Source organism: Calypte anna, chromosome 3, assembly GCF_003957555.1.
Source record: "Calypte anna isolate BGI_N300 chromosome 3, bCalAnn1_v1.p, whole genome shotgun sequence".
Lineage (NCBI taxonomy): Eukaryota > Metazoa > Chordata > Aves > Apodiformes > Trochilidae > Calypte > Calypte anna.
The window spans coordinates 21594722-21617541 of record NC_044246.1 but is presented as its reverse complement, the minus strand read 5'-3'; the positions used below and the strand labels follow the sequence as shown (position 1 = coordinate 21617541).

Sequence of the window (22820 nt, the reverse complement as noted above, 5' to 3'; positions counted from 1 at the left end):
ATTTACAGGGTAGATTAGAACAAGAGTGAAAAAATAATCACCCATTGGCTAATAAACTTCTTTGTACTATATGCAAAGGTCTCAGTGTTTTAAAATGTTGAGGGAAAAGTTCTTCATTTTTCTTTTTTTTTTCCCAGCCAGCTAGTAATTTTCTAATTTTATTTTTCCTTAACTGAAAAATACTGTTCAGACATAGCAACTTCTCCATGCTGAGCTATGCAAAATGTATGCTGAGTTTTGGATTCAATGGTTGGCTTGTTTGCTTGCTGGAGTCCTAAGTCATATAAACTATGTTGAAAATAGAATTAAAACCACAACTCACCATGTGCTTTGCCTCTGCTTTGGGTTTTTTTGTGTGTGTCTAGTCTGAAACCCAGAATAGCCTATATTACTAGTAATTTCCAAAACTACCTTTGAAAGTAAGCAATGGAATTTAACACAGTCATTTTAGTTTTGTCTCCACATCTCAATTTGTTCAGTTAATCAATACAAACAAATCTGTATCCAACCAGCTTGATGTTAAGTGACTCACCTGAAATGTGCACGTTTGTGCTATAGCTCTCAAACGAGAAGCAAGTGTCTAATTTACAACAAATACAAAGAATAATCATCAAGTATTTTTCTATCAACTTGACCCATGTTACTCAGCTGCTAAAAACTGTTCTGAATGAAGTAAACCGATAGATCAGCTTTGGACAACATTTCAAGAAAATTGGGGGTGGGGAGAGAGGAGGGGAGAGGGAAGGGTGGCTGTAGCCACACTGTGCTTTGCACTTACCCTGCAATATATGAACTGGTCTCCATCGAAGACACAGGTTTAATTTATGTTCTCAGTTTTCCTGATCCTTCCTCTAATCTTCAAGGATTTGAGTATCAAGCTTCCTGGCTTTGAATTACAAACCATACTACTATTTACAGTATTCAACCTTCTATGGGCTTGTCTATGTGCTGTTTAACCCCATTTTGGCGGTGATAGCTGCCCAGTGGGTGGGTGTGGGAAGACCTAAAGCTGGGGTGAGGTCCTGGCCGACTGCTTGCTGCTGTCAGGAGAGGGAGACCTCGTTCCCTCTTCCCTACTCACTAGCTTGGACTGGGGAGTTGGTTCAGCTCACCAACCCTCTTAGTCTGGATTAATGTCCTGCCATTTTGGTGAGCTTCTTGGGAGGTCAGAGGGTGGCAGGAGCAGCACCAGAGATGATGCAGAGCAGGAGGGCCTGGGGAGTCACCACTCAGAACAGCAAGTGAGTCAGGTGGCTCAGCTGCATCCTGAAACCCTGCCCATCTACCAACAACAGAAGAGCAACAAATGTCTTACAGTTGCTGTCATTGCTGACAGATCTTTGTTGAATTTTAATTTTTCTAAGCAGGGATGGCATTGAGATGGAAGAATTACAAAAGTTTTGAGGTGACAGGGGTCTCTGGTCATCTGTCTAGTTCATTCCTTTCTGACACAGGGTTGCTGTGTCATTACCTTCCCAAACAGCCTTAATTTTTATTAGGAGGATTTGCCTTGAATTTGTGGGCTTTCCAAGACAGAAAAAAACATAGTATTGATATGGCAGAGGACAACGTACCATTATTCAGTAAACCCCTTAAGACTCCTTAATTAATTTCCTTAACGCGAGTGTCTTAATGGACACAGTCACAGCAGACAAAATAAAGATGTCCATCCAATTTCTCTGTTTCCGTTGCCTGTTTCTAGAATGAATTTTGAGTTGTGGGTATTACCTTAAAATAATTAAAAATCAGACTGTTACCAAGTTGGTTTGACAAAACTAACAACAGCCTTAGTTTTGCTTTAATATGGAGCTTTTGAGCCATATAGTGTACTGATACAGGATTTATGATCAGAAGCAAGCTTGCTCCTACATAATGTGGACTGTAGTATTTGTAACTGAGATTATAACTGCCTAGTTAGAGTTTATTTTCTAGAAAAAAAGTAAAGTCAATATGGAGATTTCAAGAAATGGTAAATATGTACCCTGCTACCAGTTGTTCTGGTGTCATTACTGATCAACTCCTAGTGAAATGTTTGAACTTGTTTTTTCATTTCAATTTGTGATCTTTCCAGCATGACATTGCTCTCCTTTCCCTGCTAAGTAAGTCTGGTATCATCGTAATCCCTTGGATTTAGTCAGTCCTTTACCTTTGTCTCTTTGCTATTATGTAAATGAGAAACACTGGGGCTTTACAGGGGTGACACTAGTAGGGTAAGAATAATTTTAAAATGTGTGTTTTCTGTGATCACATTCCCTGTGCACCGTAAAGGAGGTAGCCAAGGCACCCTGCAAATCTGAACACAATAAAAACCAGTTGGTGACAGGCTTGGTCAGATATCAAGTATATCCCTCCAGTTATCCTTGTGCTCAGGAAACTCTCTATCCCTGCTTTGTTTGAAGGTAATGTTTGCAACCTCTCTCTCCCCTTAGTGTTCCTTGTCTTCATGTACATCCAAGGATGATGTTTCTTCCTCTTACCTCCTTGGGTTTTTTATTCCTCACTTTTAGCCAGACTGGTTTGCTGACTGCACAACATAAGGAGCAGAAAATGTGCTGAGGAGAGAAGGGAATGAAGGCATGCTGCTGCCACTCAGACTGCTGGTGAAAGCCCTGCCTCTTGGGTCTCTCCCCATAAAGGCTGAAACCAAATTTATTTGAAATGGCTAACATCCTGCTGTCCCCTCTGCAAGTTATTCCCTCCAGCCACGTGGTTTTCCCTCCTGTTTGCACCCAACACACTCACCATTTCCTGCTGAGCCAGATCACCTCCCAGCACCGGCAGTCACCCTGTGTAATTTTTCCCCTGAATTACTTCACTGAGTCAGCCAGACAAGTAGCAGAAAGGAGGGCAGAGCTGTGTGCCCAAAAGTGGGATTTGCAACCACACCAATTTAAATTGCCTTTAATTGTCATGAAGCCACAGCTGCTATCTCATCTAGCAAATAAAATGCTCTTTAAGAAGTTTGGTCCAAGCAGTGGACAAAAAAAAAAGAAAGTGAATCCACATGGTTGGTTGTACTGTGATCAGCCCTGGAAGTCCGGAGGGGCTCCAACCTGGTGCTGATGGAGCCCTGTAAGGCTGGATGGGGGCTTCTCCTGGCAGCTCTTGGCAGGACTTTACCTTGACCTTCCTGCACGTCGCTTCAGTCTGGTGCACAGAAGATGTGACACTGCTTTGCAGGGATGCTCTGAAACAAATTAGAACCTATAAAGTGCTTTGAAATGTTTTGGTAAACAAGTTACATATAAGCAAGTTAGAAATAGTGATGATGCAGAGATTTTTTTCAATAACATTTTTACTGTTTTGCAACTGTGCACAAGTCCTAGAGGGGGAAATGACCTAGAGACGTTGGGAATTTTTAAAAGGACATTCTTGCTTTGTTTAGCTTGTGCCAGTTCCCATTCCTCTTGGAAGAATCACACTATCATGCTGTCAGGAATAATCTGTGGGCATGTACATGTGCATGCAAGAGATCCTGTGACATGGACCATCTTGTGGAATCACATCCTAGTGAACAACACTCCAGTTTGTGTGACTTTTCCACATTCTAGAGAAGAGGAAATGTTTTATTTTATAAATTACACTGACATATGTACTTTTAAATTTTCAAATGTGTATAATATATCCATATTATATAAATTACATAAGTCTGTAAATTATGAGTGCATAAATCCATAAAACTCGTGTATCTTTATAAAAGCAACATAAGTGAAAATTGGATCTTTAATTTTTGATTTCCACATTTGAAGCTGATGGTGTGGTTTGAGCTATTCTAACTGTTAAAACCACTCAATCTGCTACAGCTGTCCACATAAGTAGATCTGAGAAGGTCTTACAAGCGGGGACCAGTAATATTGTCCTCAATTTAGAGATGGGTAAACTAAGGAACAGAGGAGGCCCAACATTATCCAGGAAAGTAGCTTCAGAGGTAAAGTATGACACCAAGTCTCCTAAGTCTTTGCACTTTGTTACATCTTCAAGACAGGCCAGTATTTTTCAGGCCAGCTCAAAATGTTTGGATCTTTGACTGACTTGCAAGTTTTATCCTCCTGGCTTTGTACACACTCCTGGTGGTAAGAGATGAAAACTGCTTTATCAAGAAACACCTTATTCTAAACGTCCTGCTGTTGTACTTCCAGAAAAACATAAACAGCTTTATTTACAGACAAAGATTTAATTAATTTACAGTATTTAATGGAAAATTCCTTTACATAGACACCGTCAACTTGAAATCCAGTGAAATACAGTGACAGCTTTAAGATGGTGTCTCCTATGAGTTCTGTTGAGTGCTCCCAACAGTCTTTATGAATTGTTTTTTCTGAGCTTTGAAAATCTGCCATGTGGTAAAATTTAGATATAAAAAAGAGGCTTTCGGATGGCTCACTACTCAGAGCTGTACTAATTTCTAAGGTGTTTGCTGAATGAGAAAAATCATACTTTTGAGTATGGGAACGAAAAATGAAGTATGCAAAAATTTTTTAACAATAAAAGGGGTAAACAGTTATGGAGAAGATGTGTGATGAGAGTAGAAGGAAGCCTGGCATCTGTGAGTTGAAGCTAATCTAAATCATATTCTGTAACAAAAGGATAATATCTAAATGCAAATATGATTATGTCAGTGTGGTTCCCTACCACAAAGTGCAACACGTCCAACTCTGCACTGACAACTGAGATCAAGATTGAAGTTTTCCAGTGTATGTAGTAAATTTCAGTGCAATGGCAGCAGTATTACATTTTCAGGATTTTTTCCATCAGAAGTGGACATGATATTGGCAATAGCAAATTACATATTGTGTCGTTAGAGCTCGGACAGCCATCTCTGTTCAGAATTATCCCAGTTATTGTATCACCTTTTTTTAGCAGTTTCTCAGCTTTCTATTTCATATTCCTCAGCAGAGAAACAAATTATTTCACTGATTTTACTCTGAGTTGAAGGTACTCAGTGTAGGGTTTGTTGAAGGAGTTTCAAACTAAATAACCATCCACATCTTCTGATGTGAACTTTCCCATTTAGAGCTGTAACCTGAAATTTTAATCAAGTCTGTTATAGTCTTATATACCAGTCACTTCTAGGTCTCACTGTGTCTTACTCTCTTGTTTCTTACGTGTGTGACATTGGGCAGATATGCATTTCAACTGTAAGGATACAGCTGTTTTGATTAAAAAAATACTATTAACTGACATCACTAGATTCATGTTGTATATCCATTATAGATATATGTATATATATATATATACACATACACATTATATTCTTTTTATAGTGATGTAAGGCACTTTACATCATCAAAATGAAGCTGTATTGTTTCACATTTTTATAGTGATGGAAATGCACTTCCAGTAGAAGACAACCATGTTTACATTTCTGTGTCACTGTTTTGGTTTGGTGGCCCTAAAACCCTTGAAAAGATGAGAGCTGCACTGAAAGCAGAAAATGCAGTGGAGTTACTGTATAGCTGCAGTGAGACAGGGAACTGCAAGGGACCCCTATAAAGCAGATTAACTAGATTAATAGTAGAGGAAAACCAATTTGCTCTAAATCTAAGAGAGTTTTGTTTGCAGCAGGAGATGACAAGTAGCTTGAGAGATATATAAATATGAGAAGCCTTACAGTATGCTTTGTGATGGACAAATTTTGCTTCTAGACATGTAGAAACTGCTTCCATCCCATACAAATAGCCTGTGAGTCTCCAAACAAACATGAAAGTTGGGAAATGAAACAGAGGGTTCCCAAAACAATCTCTGTGTGGTGCTCCAGATGCAAGCTTGGGGCTGTGAGACTAAAAGGTCTCAGACTTTTGGTTCTGTTTAGTTGAGAGGAGAGCTAGTGGTGCAAATTGGGAATGAGATTGGTTTCAGAGGAAAAAAAAAAAAAATCAGTGACTATTCTAGGTCACTGAAGTGTGGAATTTTCCTACCAAAGTCTCCAAAAGTTTTATCTGAGAGCTCTTTGGGAACCCACCAGTGATGACTGGATTACATAGCGACCAGAAGGCTCATCTCAGTTTGCAGTACCCAGCGCGCTGCCAACCTGCTACAAAACTTGAGGAAATATGGGGAGTTACATGTAGGGAAGGAAAAGAGTTTCTGAAATCAGCATTTGTTTTGGTTGATGTGTTGATCTGCAGAATCCATTTCACTTTATTCAGAAATCTAACAATGACAAGGCATGCATTTGTGTTTCTCTGGGTACATATTTTACATTTTATACGTCCTCTTACCGTGCAAACATCTCCCTCCCCTTGGGAGGACAGGTAAAGCTCTATGTTTTTTTGTTTTGGGTCCCATGCCAGCTGACTGATGTAGCAGCTAGTGATAGCTGTAGACTGAGACACTGGTAATTCCTCTGCTCCCCAGAGAGAGGCAAAGGAACTAATCATACATTGATTGTATATCAGTTGAAGATGAGAAGTTGTGGGTGTATTTCACTTTCTTTGCATTACTTGAGTGATGCACTGGGAACAAATGAAGACAAAAAAGAAAATTCACCCCTGATTATTCATACTGAATCAATGGCCTTCTTAAAATATGCACAGAGCAGGGAGCAAACCCAGGGCTGACCAAGGCTTCTTCCAGGTTTGCGTCATTTTGAGGCCATTCTTGCTGAAGTGTCTGCCAAAAACCTCTTGAGTCTGTGTTTAAGGAGCAGTCCTACATGGAGGTTCTTCCCTAGTAGTGTGCTAGTGTTTTTCCCTCCCTATTACAAGGCTATCTGAAGATCTTGGACCTGTTCCACACTTGAGCTTCAAGCATCTCTGTTGTCTATCTGACCTTGCAATGTGATAGGCTGGAAACTTTTGACTGCCTGGCTTTTTGTAAGGCTTGTTTCACAATCTGGGCAATTTTGATTTCTCTGCTTCACATTTCCACTTCTGTAATGTTGATTATATTCAACTGTATGTCTGGTTTGGTGTTAGTTTCTGCAGCTCCTGCCTAGTTTCATGCAGTTCTTCATCTTATCTGCAATTGCTATCTACATTCTCAACCAGTTCATCTCTTTTTATTAGTAATAGATCCAGCTGGTTCATAAGTTTGCATATATGCTCTAGGATGGTAATGTCTTGACTTGCCAGTAGACAGAGATTTTAAGTTTGTGATAACCAATATACTTACATGTCTGAGGGATGTGGAGATAACGTTATGAATGTTGTTTATGAAAACTGGGTTTTGCACAGCTTTTGCACAGCAACTGATTTTCATGTACTCTAGTTGGATGTCTTTAAAGAAGTGACAAGTAGAACTGGCAGCATTGCAAGCCCATACTTTACATCTGATCATAGCTAATTAAACACAAAAATCTTCAGCTTTTCCCCTTGGTTACCTCTATGTAGATAACTACTGTGAGGACAGTTTCCTTTAAATTATTCTACACTTTCTTTGCTCCAGTGTAACTTCTGATTGTACCTTGTTTCCCCTTCCTAATTTTTGCTTCTTCTACTGACCTTGCACTATGCAAGAATGTTCTTCTTAAGGAAAGTACTGAGATATTTGTAGTTAATTTTTTTGTGTCTTAGATTTTGTGCCCAGTACGTAATGATCCAGTCACAACTTGAGTGCTGTAACCCTGGCTTTCCACTTCTCTCTACTGCCAACAAAGCAAGTTTATTTTCTAATAACATAAAGTCCCTCCTTTTATACTTAATTCTCTACAGATGCTTCCCTCCTTCCTCCTTTTTAATTCAAGTCTCTCTGCTTCCAAGGGTCCTCAGTCTAGGATTGTGCCTGTTTCCTGCACCATTTTCTGCTTTGAGATGGAAGGCAACAGGTAGGCAACAGTTCTGTTCCCCTCCCATTCATGGAGGATGCCAGCAGAAAAACTGCAGCTTGCCTAAAAGGGGTTCTTGGCTGTGCTTGTAACTAGTTTTTGAGTGAGTGTTTTGAAAACTAGTTAGGCAGTTTTCCCAGTGTAGACAGGCTCATAGAAGGACCATTAATTACTCAGCTCAGGCTTAACTGTGGGCAGAAAAAGGGGGCTTTTGTGCAATTGTCAAACCTTCACCATTATTTGTACATGTTGGTTTTGTATTTAATAGGATTACATGACTTCTTTGCTCTATATGCCAAAATGGATGGTTCCTTTCAGTAATAAAACAAAGCCAATAACCTGAAAGGAACCACATCTCAAAAGCACAAACTTGACCTCTGATTGACCTTGACATTTACAGAGTAAAAAGAACTTTTCTTTGAACAGGCAGAAGAAGTCAGGAAGCCAGAAAGAACCAGGAGAAAATGGTTTTGTTGCTTTCTGATTATATTGTTTAAACCAACATACTACATAGTTTACAATACTTCATTACAATGTATTAGAGCCTGGAGGTGATTTAATGTCTGTTTATAACTGAGACTAATCTTGAAATAAACAAATGAATGTTTGGAAAATGGATGAAGCTGTTTTGCCGGAGACAGCGTTAAATGCATCTCTGAAGAGTAAATTATGTCTGAACAGCACTTAAATGCCTTTTATTTCTACCTTCAGTTGTATTTCAGTAGTTTTATCTAAAAAAATTAATCATGGTACAGCAAAAAAAAATAAAAATCTCTAATTTGTTATGATTGTCTAGCAGCCATATATTCTATAACAAATTCACAATTTTAAAACTGTTTGGCCCTTTAAAAACCAGGGAAAAGATAAACTAGAAAACGCTGCAGCATTACACTAGGTACCATGGTGATCTAAATTAAATCTGCTACAACCTGTTCTACTTTAAATTTGCTCCATTGTGCAGATGAAGGCGAAAAGTTAGTTCCCTTTTTCAAAGCATTTTCACATTCCCAGATAAATCCTTCATCCACCCTGCCATCGCTTGTAGGCTGCATGTCTCAGGCACATCGTGTGATTCTGGGGGTCCTCTACACAGGGACAGGAGTTGAACTCCATGATCCAGATGGATCCCTTCCAACTCAGCATATTCTATGATTTCATGATTCCCATTATATCTCTGTGTCCCTTGCTTAACTGCATACATAAACATGGTTTCAGACAGAGCCTAGAACTCTTCCTCCAGCAGCTCAGTACCAGTTCTTGACTCTTTCAGCTGAGAAGCAGCAAAATTACTGAATGTCACCATTGTGGTGTCCAGCTGTTTATGACACGCAGAAGCTCCTCTGCTGTGCTGCAGGTAGATGAGGTTGCTACCTGCTTAGTAGAGGAGGTTGCTCCAGTTGCTCCAGTTTCTTCTGCCAAAGGAGCTGTGCTCATCTTGCCATCCATTTCTGAGGACAACTGGTCGACTACTGCTTCTCTGCTTCTGTCTCTCCTACCACCCAATGCCCTTTCTATGCCCCCTGGGCATTTCACAGCACATTTTTTGTCTTCTAACTCCTGTCTCATTACGAAAATGCCTCGAATTTTCCTAAGTACTAGTCACTGAGCAGTTAAAGCCTGATTTGAGAGGAAAAATCCCCATAAAGTCGGATGGCTCCTCCAGTCCCACCGCCCACACCCTTCTGGCTGCAGACTGGAGCGAGTGAGACTGGCGAGGGCTTGGAGTGGAAGGATTGGAAGGATTGGAAGGATTGGAAGGAGTGGAAGGATTGGAAGGAGTGGAAGGAGTGGAAGGAGTGGAAGCAGTGGAAGCAGTGGAAGCAGTGGAAGCAGTGGAAGCAGTGGAAGCAGTGGAAGCAGTGGAAGGGGACTTGTGCGCTGCCATGCCTGTGCAGCCTATTGCCACCTAGTGCTGCAAACATGGAAAAGCAGGATTCTTCCTTCTGAAGGGCGAGACTCCTGCAAGACAGCCACCCAAGTGGAAATGGCCCAGAGCATAGAATCAGAATAGAATCATAAAATTATTTGGGTTGGAAGGGACCACTAAAGGTCATCCAGTCCAACCCCCCTGCAGTAAGTAGGGACACTCTCAACTAGAGCAGGTTGCTCAGAGCCTCATCATGCCTCCTTTTTCTTGTAGCATCACTGCTTAACCCACCTACTGCACCATATCCTGCACCCACTGTAGAAGTTTTAGGTTTCTGAACTCCACAGTGCACTTTCTTGCATTGCAGTTGATGTTAAGTACCATGGCTGCTCTTTCCTAGTGCAGGGGTTTAAAAGGCTGGTCCTACAGCAACAGAGCACCCCCAATTACACTTTGTATGGGTGGCTACCTGTCTCTGTGCTCTCCTTCCTACCACTGTGTTTGTCACCCAAACACAAGTGGCAGAAGTCTTAAGGATAATTTTGTTCAAGCTTGAAAAATAGTCAGCCACATGAAAGAAAGGCCTATGAGGGGGAAGATTGCAACATAAGCCTGTCTATTCATTGCTATCAGTGTGTTCAGTGCCGGGGAAGGGCATTAGCTGCAGCAAAAATTTCAAGTGGTGCTTGCACCTTTCTAGGTGTCAAAGATGACCACCCATGCACCACACACATAGGCTTTCTTGGTACTAGTTCAGGGACCTTTCTGTATTACCTGCTATGTCTAAATATATGCTAGTGTTCTGAATTTACCATGAAAATGAGTAAGATCGGACATATTTTTGTGTCTGTTTTTTTTTCCCTTTGCTGCAGTGTTAATTCTCCCCCTCCCCCCAGTGCAACTCATAACTGACTATTATCTAAGCTCCCATTAAATCTCTTTTAGAGGCTGGCATTTTAACTTACCAGCTTGAGCTCTAGACTGTTGACACATTACACTGCAGAAAGCAGTGAAATTATCATGGACACAGTTTTCACTGTATTTTTTTAAGGCACTGTGGGGTGAGAATAAATCTTGTTGTCACCCTGACATGATCCACTAATGAAGATGCACACTCTGCCCTCTTACTGGATGTTAAGTGAGAACCCTTCCTCTGTCTCTTGCCTTCGTTTCCACTGTGGAAGAAGCTTTCTAATTCTGCACATCAGTTTGCTTAGGAATATTGTCGTTGCCTGATGCAATGAAAATCAGTTATGTAACTGTCTTTGTTAGACTTGCAGAGTGCATTCACCAGAAGGGAAGATGGCCACGGTGTCTTTATGTTCTCCATGATGTCTTCTGCATTCACTGTTGTTACACAATATACTCTGCTTTTTAGTATCTTTTTCCTAATCATCTTTCCTGACATCATGTTTAGACTATTACACACGTATAATCTAAGATCATGCAAAGAGAAAGCAGGCAAAAGAAATAAGCTTATTCTGATTCATTGCTAAAAGGGCTGGTATTATAACACTAGTGCCTCTAAGGAACAAAGAATTGCCTACAGTTTGTCAGATAGTATTTTTAATACTCTAATTCTGAACCAAATTCCTAAAATAACCTGTGTTTTCAGATTACTGTGTGCTCTTTTGTTCTGAATAATGTCTTGCTTAGTGAAGTAAGTCTTATCAATCCACCAAGCACTGGGTGTCATTGTTCACCTCATTCACAATTCATCTTTTAATTAACATTATCACAGGCAAAATTCTATTTTGGTCAGCATAATTTGTCATTGGAATTGGCAGTACAGAAATAAAAGAATTATCATCTGAATTTATCTGAAGGCGATGTAGGAGCTGGTGACTATAAACGTACCTCATCCGGCACTGAAGAGGAAGGGAGAGAAACCATGTAAATGATAATGGCTTTAAAAATTGCATTTGCAATGTAAAAATCACTACTTTGGTCATTCAAGATCTGCTAAACAAACTGTTTTATCAAAATTACTGTTATTGAAAATATAAACCTGAATCCTACACTTAGACACATGCTTTATTTGGTGGAAAGGGTTGCTGACTTAGGGAAGATTAAAGAGATACAAATGTCTTTACAAGGTGATGATCTTTAATATAGATAGGTAATATCAACTTAATGTTGCAAAATGCTGATCATTTGCTTCAAGAGTTAAACTCTGAAATTGAGTTACAACTGCAGCACTGTTTTAGAGCCCAGACAAGGACATAAATGTTTTTAAAATGTTTTTTTAACTGTACCAAGAGATGGGCCTTTCCCAGAGAACAGAAACATTTCTGAATCCTTCTCACAAGACTTGCTTTTCATAATGATTGCAAGAAAACACCATTGATGCGGGGAAAATTAAATAGCAGTTTCTTTTTCTGCTTTATAAAGTAGCCATCTGTCCCTGTGGTCTAGGTATGCAGTATTTTTCTATTTTTATTCAATATAATACAGTGATACTAAGCTGACTGCATTGAAGGTACAGCGAACACACCAGCACACCAGCCACTTAAAAATTCCCTCCAACATCCCTTTACCTTATGACTGCATCCATTCCAAGTCACTAATGGCGAAGATGGTGCCGAAGATGGTCACATTCAAGCAGTATTGAACCAAGATGACAATGATCTCTGTAAGCAGAGAGAGGACCTCTTTGGAGCATGCTCTACTGGAGGCTCTTTCTCTTTCAAAATATCTCGGCTTCAGCTTGTGTTTTTAATGGGTGCAGCATTTTTAAAAAATACTGCAACCTAATCAAGTTAATTGGCCAGCAGTCAAAATACCTTTTGGTTTTGGTTTCTTTTTTGTTGGTGATGGTTTTTTGGTTTGGGGGTTTTGTTTGGTTGGTTGGTTTGGGTTTTTTGTTTGTCAGTGGAAGAGGCAAGCAGTGCTGAAACAGGCAAGTCAGGAGGTTAAAGAGATGTATAGATGATATCTATGTCTTTCATAACCATAGCATTCTCTGGACTACCTTTTGTGTCAACAGAAAGGCTAGACCCTGAAACAATAGCTAGAGCAGAGAAATGCTGTGGAGGCTTTCTCTTAACCCTTTTAAAACATTAAATTCACTAGAATTCTCTTCTCCCCCCCCCCCTCCCTTTTCTCCCCGATTCCTATCTGATAACAGACCTGGGAAGAGTTAGGCTTTTTGGCAGAAGATAAAGGCAGTCTCCTCTGCTTTAATTATTGTGCTTGAATTTGAATAATATCTTTGCTTATGAAGTTAATGGCACAGGCTAAAAGTTATGGAAAATTCTACTCAGCTATAAAGAGTGATACCCAGGAAGTTGTTATGCTCACACTGAAAAAATGGTTTTGCAGTCTAATTTCTGTCCCCCTTTCTGAGTACAATGAGATGCCTTTCACATTACTAAACCCCAGGATTTTTCTTAGATTTTCTACATGCAGTCCAGAAGAAGAGACAAATCATACAGCTTCCTTTTATCCTATGCCTTCATCCAAAGAAGCATCATGTTCTGTATTCCTTAGGCATCAACAGCACGTGAATGAGAAACAGCATGGGCTCTACTGATCTTTTAAGGAATTTATGATTTTCTGTGTTCTAAGAACAATTATTCAAAAAGTAGCAAATGCTATAAAAATGAATACAGTAAAAGGTTGCACCCTGCATATAGTAAGGTAGAATCAAAGGGAAATTAAGCTTATTCTTAGAATATTCAGAGATTAAATGAATACTCTAAAGGCCATCATTTTATGATTTCCTCACAGCACTGTCTAAACCCATCTTCTTCAGTTCTTGCAATCAGTTTATCTAGACGTGTATGTTCCCTTCATACCAAAATTACCCAAACATAGCATGTAAGTAAATGTGATGATTTATAAACCCCTAAGGTTTCAGAACCAAATGCTTATGCAGTGTGACTAACATGCAAGTGTGCGGTGCTGCCCCCTGATGCAAGGAACGTTAAATATCTTCGAGAGAAAACAGGGTATGGCACGCTGCCCACCTTCTTTCTCGTTCAGATGTACGGCCATAAATGAGTTTGTTACTGTTTGGACAAATATCAGACAATGTCTCTCCCTTGGGTACCTCGATATTTAAATTATCAGTTGAGGGGAGACCAAGAAGCAGGAAGATATGAGACAAAAAAGGGGAAAACCAACTCTGCATACCTACTGTGAGAAATCTTAAAAATTGTTAAGGAATATAAGCTGTGAACTGGAACTGACTTTTACTGCATGGTTTTGTTGTTAGTACTGTTTGGTGAGGTAACATTTATGGTCACCTTTGGCCAGTACTTCAGGCAATTATAACTTGGTTTGTTTTTTCCTGCCTGTTTCTTCCACTACCAGGCACTGTCTAAATTTTGGAGTGTAAATTGTCCAGAGCAGACACTTCCTCAGCAGGATTTGGTGCTGGAGGTTCCTGCAGGGTGGGTCCTTGCCTCTGGAAAGGGTGACAGAGGGTGTGAGATAGAATTAGTGTTTAGTTTGTACGCATCTAAAATTTCCGCTTGTGGACCTGTGTCAACACAAGGTGCACAGAGAAAACTTGCAGGAACCCGAGGAAGGCGTGGTGTGAAGCCCTCAGCATGGCTGGCACAGAAGCTCAGGTGCTGTGTGGCTGCACACAAAGTTAGACACACCTGCTCAGGTGTTCTGCCCTGTCTGTAATTACAGCGGTGCAGCGCCAGCACGCAAGCAGGCCTGTGGGTACAGCTGTGGTACAACAGGTTTTTGGAAAGACCAGGCAAGCAGAAGAGCCTGTATTCACAGAGATGAAATAGAATTATGAGGCACAAGTGTTTGCTGGTGTTGTCAGCGGTGATTTTTTTAAGTGACAAACATGCAGCTCTACCTGCACGACCAAGGCTGAGCTACCATGATTGTGCCGTGTGGCCCCGCGGGGACCAGGGAAGGAGGACAGCTGCACAGCAGAATTTATAGCTTCTGCACTTTAGTAACGATATATCTGAAAGCCGTAGTTGCCAGATTCATTAAATTTACTGGTATCTTTTCTTTTCACGCCTTCTGGGTGCGGAGGTGCCTCTCGGGAAGCATTCGCCGCCCCCTCGCCTCTGGGCTGCACTGGCAGGCCGGGCCCGTGAGGAACACCCAGCTTTGCCAGCGAGACCCCGGCATCGCTTTGCGTTGGAGGGGACGAGAAGGCCAAACGCCGATGTGCAGAAGGCCGTGGTGTGGGGGCACCGTGCTACAGCCCCTTTCCTCGCAGTGTCCCGCACCACGGCCCCCGGCAATGGGCACCGCCTCCAAGGAGGCCCGTGTGGCGGCGTGGGGGGGAACTGCCGGGGAAAGACTACAGCTCCCAGAATGCCCCGCGTAGGAGCGGTGCCGACCCGTCGGGAGGCGGGGCGGAAGTGGGTTCCCCCGGGCAGAGTGGCCGGCCGGGCCCGGTTCCGGGTGTCGCTGCTTCGGCGGCGGTGGCGCAGCGGGGGTGGAAGATGGCGGCGGACTTGGAGGCGGAGGTGCAGGCCATTGACAAGAGCCTCCTGGAGTGCTCCGCCGAGGAGATCGCCGTGGTGAGGCGACAGGCCCGGGGCGGAAGGGCGAGAAGTGCTTGGGGAGGGGAAGGAGCGGGGGCTGGGGAGGCCGGCGGGCGGCACCGGCCTGCCCGCCCGGTGGTGCGGCCGTGAGGGCTGGGGGCCGCTCCTGGGGCCGGGGCGAGGCGGAGCGCCGGTGCGGCGGGCGAGCAGGCTGTCCGTGAGGGGCTGTCGCTGCTCCGGCGGCCTTGGAGAGCAGCCCTGGCCGGTAGCAGCGTCCTTTCCCGGCCTCCGCCTGGTGCCCCGGCCGGCCTCGCTGTTGCGGTAGCCGGGATCGATGGGAGCTAGCAGCCAGCTTTTCCTGTTGTTCTGGCTGGCGCAGGTGGCTCCCCGGCGAGCCGCCAAGACCTGGTCACCTCCAGCCGAGGGCGGCCACGATTCCCCGGCGTCCCGGGGACGTGGCGGTGGGAGCGGAACCGCTTCTGAGGGGGTCTCTCCTTCACCTACTGCTTCCTCGCCTTCTCCAAGCACCTGAGAAATTCTCCTCCCTACTTCGTTGTCTCTTCCCCCCATTAGTTTAGGTGGATGTCTGACCCCAAATAGCCTTTTTTAGTGGTGAAGTTTCATCGGGGTTCTTCCTCTTTCCCTCTCCCTCTTTATGGAACGCTTGTAGAGGAAATATTAGCAAAAGCAGTGCAGTATCTTAATTAATCTGCTCGTCTGTATGCTTCTCTTGCTTTTATGAAGAGTAGTTGAAAGGGGAGTGAAGTCTTAAGGATAAAGTTTTCAGTTTTGTTTCTGGCACAGGTGCCAGATCTTGTGCATTTGAGGGATTGGACATAATGTTAAAATATTTCGGCTCTTCATTTACATGTCTGTAGGATAAGACCTTGAAGAGCTGTCAGTGTGTAGTTCAATGAGAATTGCATTGGCTGCTTTCCAAAAGAAGAGAAAAAACAATGCTATAATTCAGATTATCCTCAGATTATGGTGGTATATCTAGATAAATATGGTGGTATGTGTAGACAAAGACAGGATTAGATGGGCAAATGTGCATAATTAGCTATATCTTAGCTGGCTTAGCTCCAGGATTAGTCTTCCTTCCCCTCAACAGAAAACACAATAGTTCTATCAAGCACTTCATATGGTAGCCCATACCAAGCCCAAACTGCCTTGTGTGAGTAGCAGATGCTTTTTTTGGGTCACATTGTAATTAAACCGAAGGCAGTGGTTTAGCATGTGGAATACATCTAGGAATTTGCTGTAGATACAAGTGGCAGCTTAAACTTGTTTTTCATGTTTATGCTCCATTTTCACCAGAACAAGCTACAATTCTGATATATATCGCTCTCAAATCTGCAGTGTGCTCCCAGCCAAGTGTGTTGGCACTCCCTGGTTGTATAAGTAAACAACGTACATGGGTTTTAGCATTGTTTTTCTCCTTCCTTTGATGGTGGCCCAGTATTAAAAAAACAATTACCTGACCAAAGGAAGAGTTCCAGGACTTTACAATTCAGTTTCTCATTACAAGGATTTGATGATAAACTTCCTAAGAACAACAGTGAAAAGAATAAATTATCTGTAACATAACTTGACCCTACATTGCAAATATTTATTTGTGAAGCTAAAAGAAGCATAAATACCTTTTAGCTTTTGAAACAGTAAACTGAGTAGGTTTATGGTTTATTTGTATTACATGTTTTGTTCACCTAGTATCTCTTACTTGGATGTGTGGATTTAATAGAAACCCTGAGGTACCATTAGCTGTTTGGTTACATAAAATGTTATTTAATCAATGCTTTTAGGTTTGTTTGTTTGTTTGTTTTGGGTTTTTTGGTTTTGTTTTGTTTTGTTTTTTTTCCAGAGCAGTCAAACACTGCTGCAGGAGAGTAAGTCTGTGAGGACACATGAGGAATAAACTTCTCTTTTTTCATAAAAACCTCTCTTGGGAGAGTAGAACATCAGTTTTTCTTACATGTGATTTGAGGATAAAAGATAGACAAATACTAACTGAAAATCTGCCTAAATAGAAAGGGGTTTTTTTGTTGCTGTTGAAGAGCAAATTCCAAAGTTTTCAGTAGTTCTGCTGGAGATCAGTGCCACCTAGGTAGCAATGTAGAAAGGCAGAGCAACATCTGTATGCATAGATGGATATTTCTAGTAAGAATTTTACATGTGCAATGGTATTTTGAGTTGCTTTCCTGCTGGCTTTTGCAGTAACATCACTTTCCTTGTCTTAGTAGACTTAAACTTCCTTCTGATATTCTTTAGCCAAGACCTGATTTTCAAAACTGTATGCAGTTATATGTATAGAACTGGCTTCACAAAGATATTTAAGTGTGATGACATTCAGTGTTGCCACACCTAACTTTCAGGCAACTACTCCCAGAGTTTTTAGGATGGGAAAGCCATTTACTCGAGGAACAAGAATTTTCTCTGGCTAGGTATTTGTCTGAGCTTGTAATGTAGCTAATATGCACTGTGTGTTTTCTAGATAAAAATTAGTGATGTACTGCTGAATTAAAAGGCTGAAACTCAAGGTATTTTGCTCGGATAAAAGCAAGCATAGTAACTATTATATGCCTTAGAAAGTAATCTAAAAATTATCTTATTAAATGTAAATCATGAACTAGACTAAGTCAGTTTCACTGTGATTGGGTTAGTTCGGTAGGAGGTACTTGGCACAAAAGGTGAAAAGAGAGAAAAAGATAATTAAGCTAGGAAAAAACCCAAGCCAAATCCTTAATAATGAAAGTTTTACTTTTTAAATTTTTGTGTGATATCCTCTGAACCTAGTTGGAATGGTCAAAATGTAGATTGTTGTATTTGGCTTTTTGGCAACCTTTTCCCATGGACTTCCTTGGAAAAAATCTGAGCTTTGACTATCAAAGCTAGATCATCACAGAAATATTTAGTAGATATGTATATCTATTTAGTAGATATAATATTTAGTTAGATATGATATGTTAGTCATATGTTATGACTTTAGGAAGGCAAACTTGAGGAAAAAGAAACAAAGCAAGCATATTCTACTAAAATCTGTACTGACAAATAAGGTTTCTTTTTATATGAAGTTTTGCTTTAGAAAGCTAAGTCTAGTAAATAAAAATACTACAATATATTAAAGAAAAAGACAAAAATGCAGCCATTCTTAAATGGCACAAATGGTCTGTTGATTCTGTATGTCTGTATCCTGAAGAATCTACTACAACTCTGTTGTCTCAAACAGAAGTTCTTAGGAGTAAGCCAGAAACAATTCAAAGTAAATCAAACAGTAACATTTGATTACTAAACTCATTTATTTTGATATATTTAATTCTTGGTTTTATGTACAGTTTTAGGTTGATTCTGCATTCTTTTCCTGAAGTTGCCCTGGGGGGGTTATCTGATTGTCATATTTACAATGGGAAATAGCATACTAAGGCTGTTTATGTAACACAGGATTTAATCAGTGCACACTTTCAGTATGTGTTTGCTCCCATTTGTTTATTATAAAAACCTTGCAGCCTAATTTACAGTTTAAACCTTTATAAAATTGTAATCCACAAGGCAGAAATAAAACAAATGTTGTGCTAGAGGATTTTTTTTTAACTCTATGTATGTATATCAAGGAAGAAAAATAGAAAGAGCTCTGAGTTTTTTAGTGGCTTATAGCAGTTACAGTAATTTGATGGCTTTTAAAAAGTTGCCAACATTGGCTTTTTGCAACTGAATGATGAAGACAATTCATGGGTCTGACAGCACTTGAAATAGTAATTCATGGAAGTAATTTTTGGTGGTAAGAGAAAGCAAAACCACCCGCATTTTCATACATAATTTGTTGAAACTGAGAGGGGCTGTTACCTAATGCTGTGTTTGCCATTCTCCTTGTATTTTTTGTCTTTGCTTGTTCCTTGCCAACTCCAGGCTTCCGCTGCTCCTCTGTGTCCCCAGCTGCACTCATGAGAAATGCAACCAGCATAGTTTGGGCCTTATCATAGAAGTCACTGCTAAAGCTGGGATGTTTTACTGGTTGTGCATTCTGGAGGAAAGTTTTAAAGAATTTTGTCACTTAAATGTTATGTTTTTAAAAATAATTTTGTATGTAAAAAGGATAAAATAAGCAATCAGGGAAACAAATTATTCCTTTGCTAGTGTCTGTCTTCTGTGATTGCCTAGATTTTACACTGAGAAGGAAGAACAGCTTTCTATTTATGCAATGCAATTTTAGATTGTTTTTAAATTTAGAAATAAAACAGTTATCTTGATGGTTGGAATCGTGTTTAGTATTTTTATTAATGAATTATTTGTTATCTGTTTCCTTTTAATTTAAAAGAAATGGCTGCAAGCAAATGACCTTCAGAAAGAAGTGTATCAGCATCTGGCCTATTATGTACCAAAAATTTACTGCAGGGGTCCTAACCCTGCTCCACAAAGAGAAGACATGCTGGCACAACATGTTTTGCTGGGACCAATGGAATGGTATCTTTGTGGTGAAGATCCTGCATTTGGTTTTCCGAAGCTTGAGCAAGCAAACAAACCTTCCCATCTTTGTGGCCATGTTTTTAAAGTGGGAGAACCTACATATTCTTGCAGGTAGTTCAACTCACCATTGTGAAGTATTTATAATTTGTGACATCATGAGCCATGTTTCAAGAGGAATATACTGTCCTAATGAAAAGTTAATGCCCCAAATGTATTTTTAAAGTAAACTTGCAGTTTCTCATGACAGGTAGCATCATGGGAAAATAAACCACACCACAGGTTTGTAAATGGAAAGATATTAATTACTATAATGTAGAGTGTTTTCTGTACAAAAGAAGTATAAAATTAAGAAAGTGGTTGGGGTGAAATGTCAGAGTGATTTAAGGGCATTAATCAGAAGCAAGCAGACATGTGTTTGTGCAAATTATTCAGCTGTTTAATAGCAGCTGCTAGAGTTGATGCTGTGTTTTAGACCACCTTCCATGACCTGTTGGACTGATATATTGGATGCTAAAACAGGCTTAACCCCCCACTTGGTGAAAACTGTACTTTATGGGTAATAATTCACAGTTGCCTGATTGTCAGTGTTCATCTGGTTTCATTTATTTGGTGAAATGAAAATAAGAGATTATTGGTAATAAGATTTCATAGGATCTTTGGTGGTTTCTTTTGAACAAAGTAAGTTGTTTCTCTGAGTTTTTAAGTGATGCATTTTCTTGGTATTTATCTTTATATTGCAAAATCTGACTCCCTTTATCTTGTGGTGGCATAAAGTCAGCCGCTTTCCATGTTCATGTCTTTTCAGTGAGACACTTCTGTGTAATGCATAATTAACTCATTCATTTGTTTATCCCCTTTTGCTAGTATATATACTATATATAAAAATAGTTTTATATATATATATATATATATAAATACTACATTGCTATAATATAAATGTAAATATTTTATGTAATATAGTAGTGCTTGTAGACAGGACCTTACCGTGGTCTCTGATCTGAAAATTCTGTTCTTGGACCTCTTCAGAGAGCTTGTAGGGCTAAACTTAGTGGTTTGATCTAATCTGTTGTGTGCTGTATTTCTCTCTGATGTTGAGTAAAAAAAAAGTCTTCTCTGATTGCTGAAGATTGTTAGTAACTTGTACTCTGTACTTGAGAGAACTTGTTTGGGTTTTTATTGTTTACCTGTCTATACTGTGTTCTGTAATTCATCCATTTACTTGTTTAACTAGACCTCTTGAAGCCAATGGCTTTATTACCCAAATATGCATCCTACCCAGACAATATTTTAAAGCCTCTACTATTATAAGAAAATACTTCTTTTTCTCCTTCATTTGTTTCCCTCTCAATGGGAGCCATTCCTTTTCTCCTTCATAATAATTCATACATTAATCAGAAGGTTCATATTGGTGATGCTTGAAAATTACCTGTTGTAAAATCTGTAATTAAAGGCAAAAAAATTGTTTAATGTTGCTTTCCCCCTCCCTCTACTCCCCACTTTTTTTTTTTACCATTTTCAGAGATTGTGCGGTTGACCCAACTTGTGTGTTATGCATGGAGTGCTTTCTTGGAAGTATTCACAGAGAGCACCGATACAGGGTTAGTAATACTGCTGGAATATGTGATGCCATCATTAATAATCTTGTATGTCTATGAAACTCCTTGTTTAAAGTTTAAGAATGTATATATAATTTCAAAACAGGAGATGAACACAAAGTTTGGAATTATATCTGCTTACAAGAACTTACTTGAGTGTTTTGATCCAAGTGTAAATTTTGAAATTTAACAAAATATTGAGAAATTAAATATTATGCTCAATAGTTAAGCTTGTGTTATTTTTAGCACGTGTCCTTTAGTGAATTTTACAGCATTACAGTTGTTTTTTGGCTTGTGTTGACCTTGATGCTTAATTATTTTAAAAGGCATTGAAAAGCTCTAGTGAAAAAACAACTTTTGAATAAAACTTGCTTCCTCTTAACATCTGCATTTTTACCAAATTCTGCTCAATTAGTAGGATTTTTGTTTGGCTTTAAACATAAAGCTAAAATAGCAAACTAAGCCTGTTTATTTTTGTAATCTACTGCTATTAGTAGTACAGATCAGTTTAAAAAAAACCTACAAACAAAACCAAGAAGGCATTGGTGTATTTTTAAACTGAGAAGCTTAGTGACAACTACCAGTGCAGCATTTTCTGTAAATGGTTTTGACTGCACTGCACTGCCATAAATGTAAGTCTTATCACTGCATGGTTACACTCAGCACTAGGATTTAGGAAAAAAATCCAACCAACCTCTTGCTCCAAGAAATCCAACCCAGTTTGCTGGTATCAGCATACTTCTTGCATGTAGGTTTTTAGTTCACAACCTTAGTGGAATGACAAGTCCAGGTGATGTGCAAAAGTATAATTAGATGTAGTTTCAAATGTCTGTCTAATCTACTGACACTGTAGGATGCACCTGTATGTACAGAACATATCTATGCTGAAAAAAAAAAAAAAAGGTGAAATTCTTCAATGAATCAGTTAGTTGTTGTGGTTCAAAAAGAGTATTATTACTCTTGCTAATTCGAAGTGATCAAAGCTTTAAAGTTAATGTTATTAAAGAGTGAGAATACACCATTACAATTTTCATGTCCTTCTTCTTACGACTTTCACTAAGACTTACGTGGGCAATTTTTAAGTTTTTTCTGTAAAGCCCTGTTACTTTAAGCAACACATCTTTTACTCACTGTTTATTAGTGCTCTATGAAACATTTTAGCTTTCTTCAGGTGAAAAATATGAGAATATGAAATAGTACAGATTGTAAGTAAGTTCAGAATAACTGAAAACCAGAAAAAAACTCCCTCAGGTGTGGTAGAATGGGGGTGTTTGAAGCTTCTGTTGGTTTGTTTTAAAAAAATCTGCTTTTGGTGTAGGCAAACTGATGAAGTAGATAAACTTTGAGCCATCATAGAAACAGACACATTCACTGTGCTTTTTTAACAGAATACTGGCTAAAGCTATCAGGTGGTATTACCATGCTTTTGATCGTGTATGTATAGGCAACCTCACATGAATGTTGTGGGTTTTTTTTTTTTTTTTTGCCAAATAATTTTAGATGACAACATCAGGTGGAGGAGGTTTCTGTGACTGTGGTGATACAGAAGCTTGGAAGGAGGGTCCTTACTGTCAAAAGCATGAACTTAATGCTTCAGAGACTGCTGAGGAAGAGGTAATAACAAAAGAGGGCATCGTGTTTCAAAACATTGTTAATGGTGTATATAG

At 39.9% G+C, this 22820-nt stretch overlaps 1 protein-coding gene across 4 annotated transcripts in view; it reads left to right on the top strand.

Moving 5' to 3' along the window:
• Window positions 1-14979: 14979 nt before the first annotated feature.
• Window positions 14980-22820, top strand: part of UBR2 (ubiquitin protein ligase E3 component n-recognin 2) — a 52607-nt gene continuing 44766 nt past the window's right edge. For 3 of the 4 annotated variants that reach the window (XM_030446980.1, XM_030446982.1, XM_030446979.1), the window contains exons 1-4: window positions 14984-15133; window positions 19410-19669; window positions 21078-21156; window positions 22654-22767. In XM_030446980.1, coding sequence (XP_030302840.1) covers window positions 15056-15133; window positions 19410-19669; window positions 21078-21156; window positions 22654-22767 — 531 coding nt within the window. In that variant the 5' untranslated portion in view covers window positions 14984-15055. Of the gene's footprint in view, window positions 15134-19409; window positions 19670-21077; window positions 21157-22653; window positions 22768-22820 lie in introns of all 4 variants that reach the window. The other variant, XM_030446981.1, reaches the window with a different exon arrangement.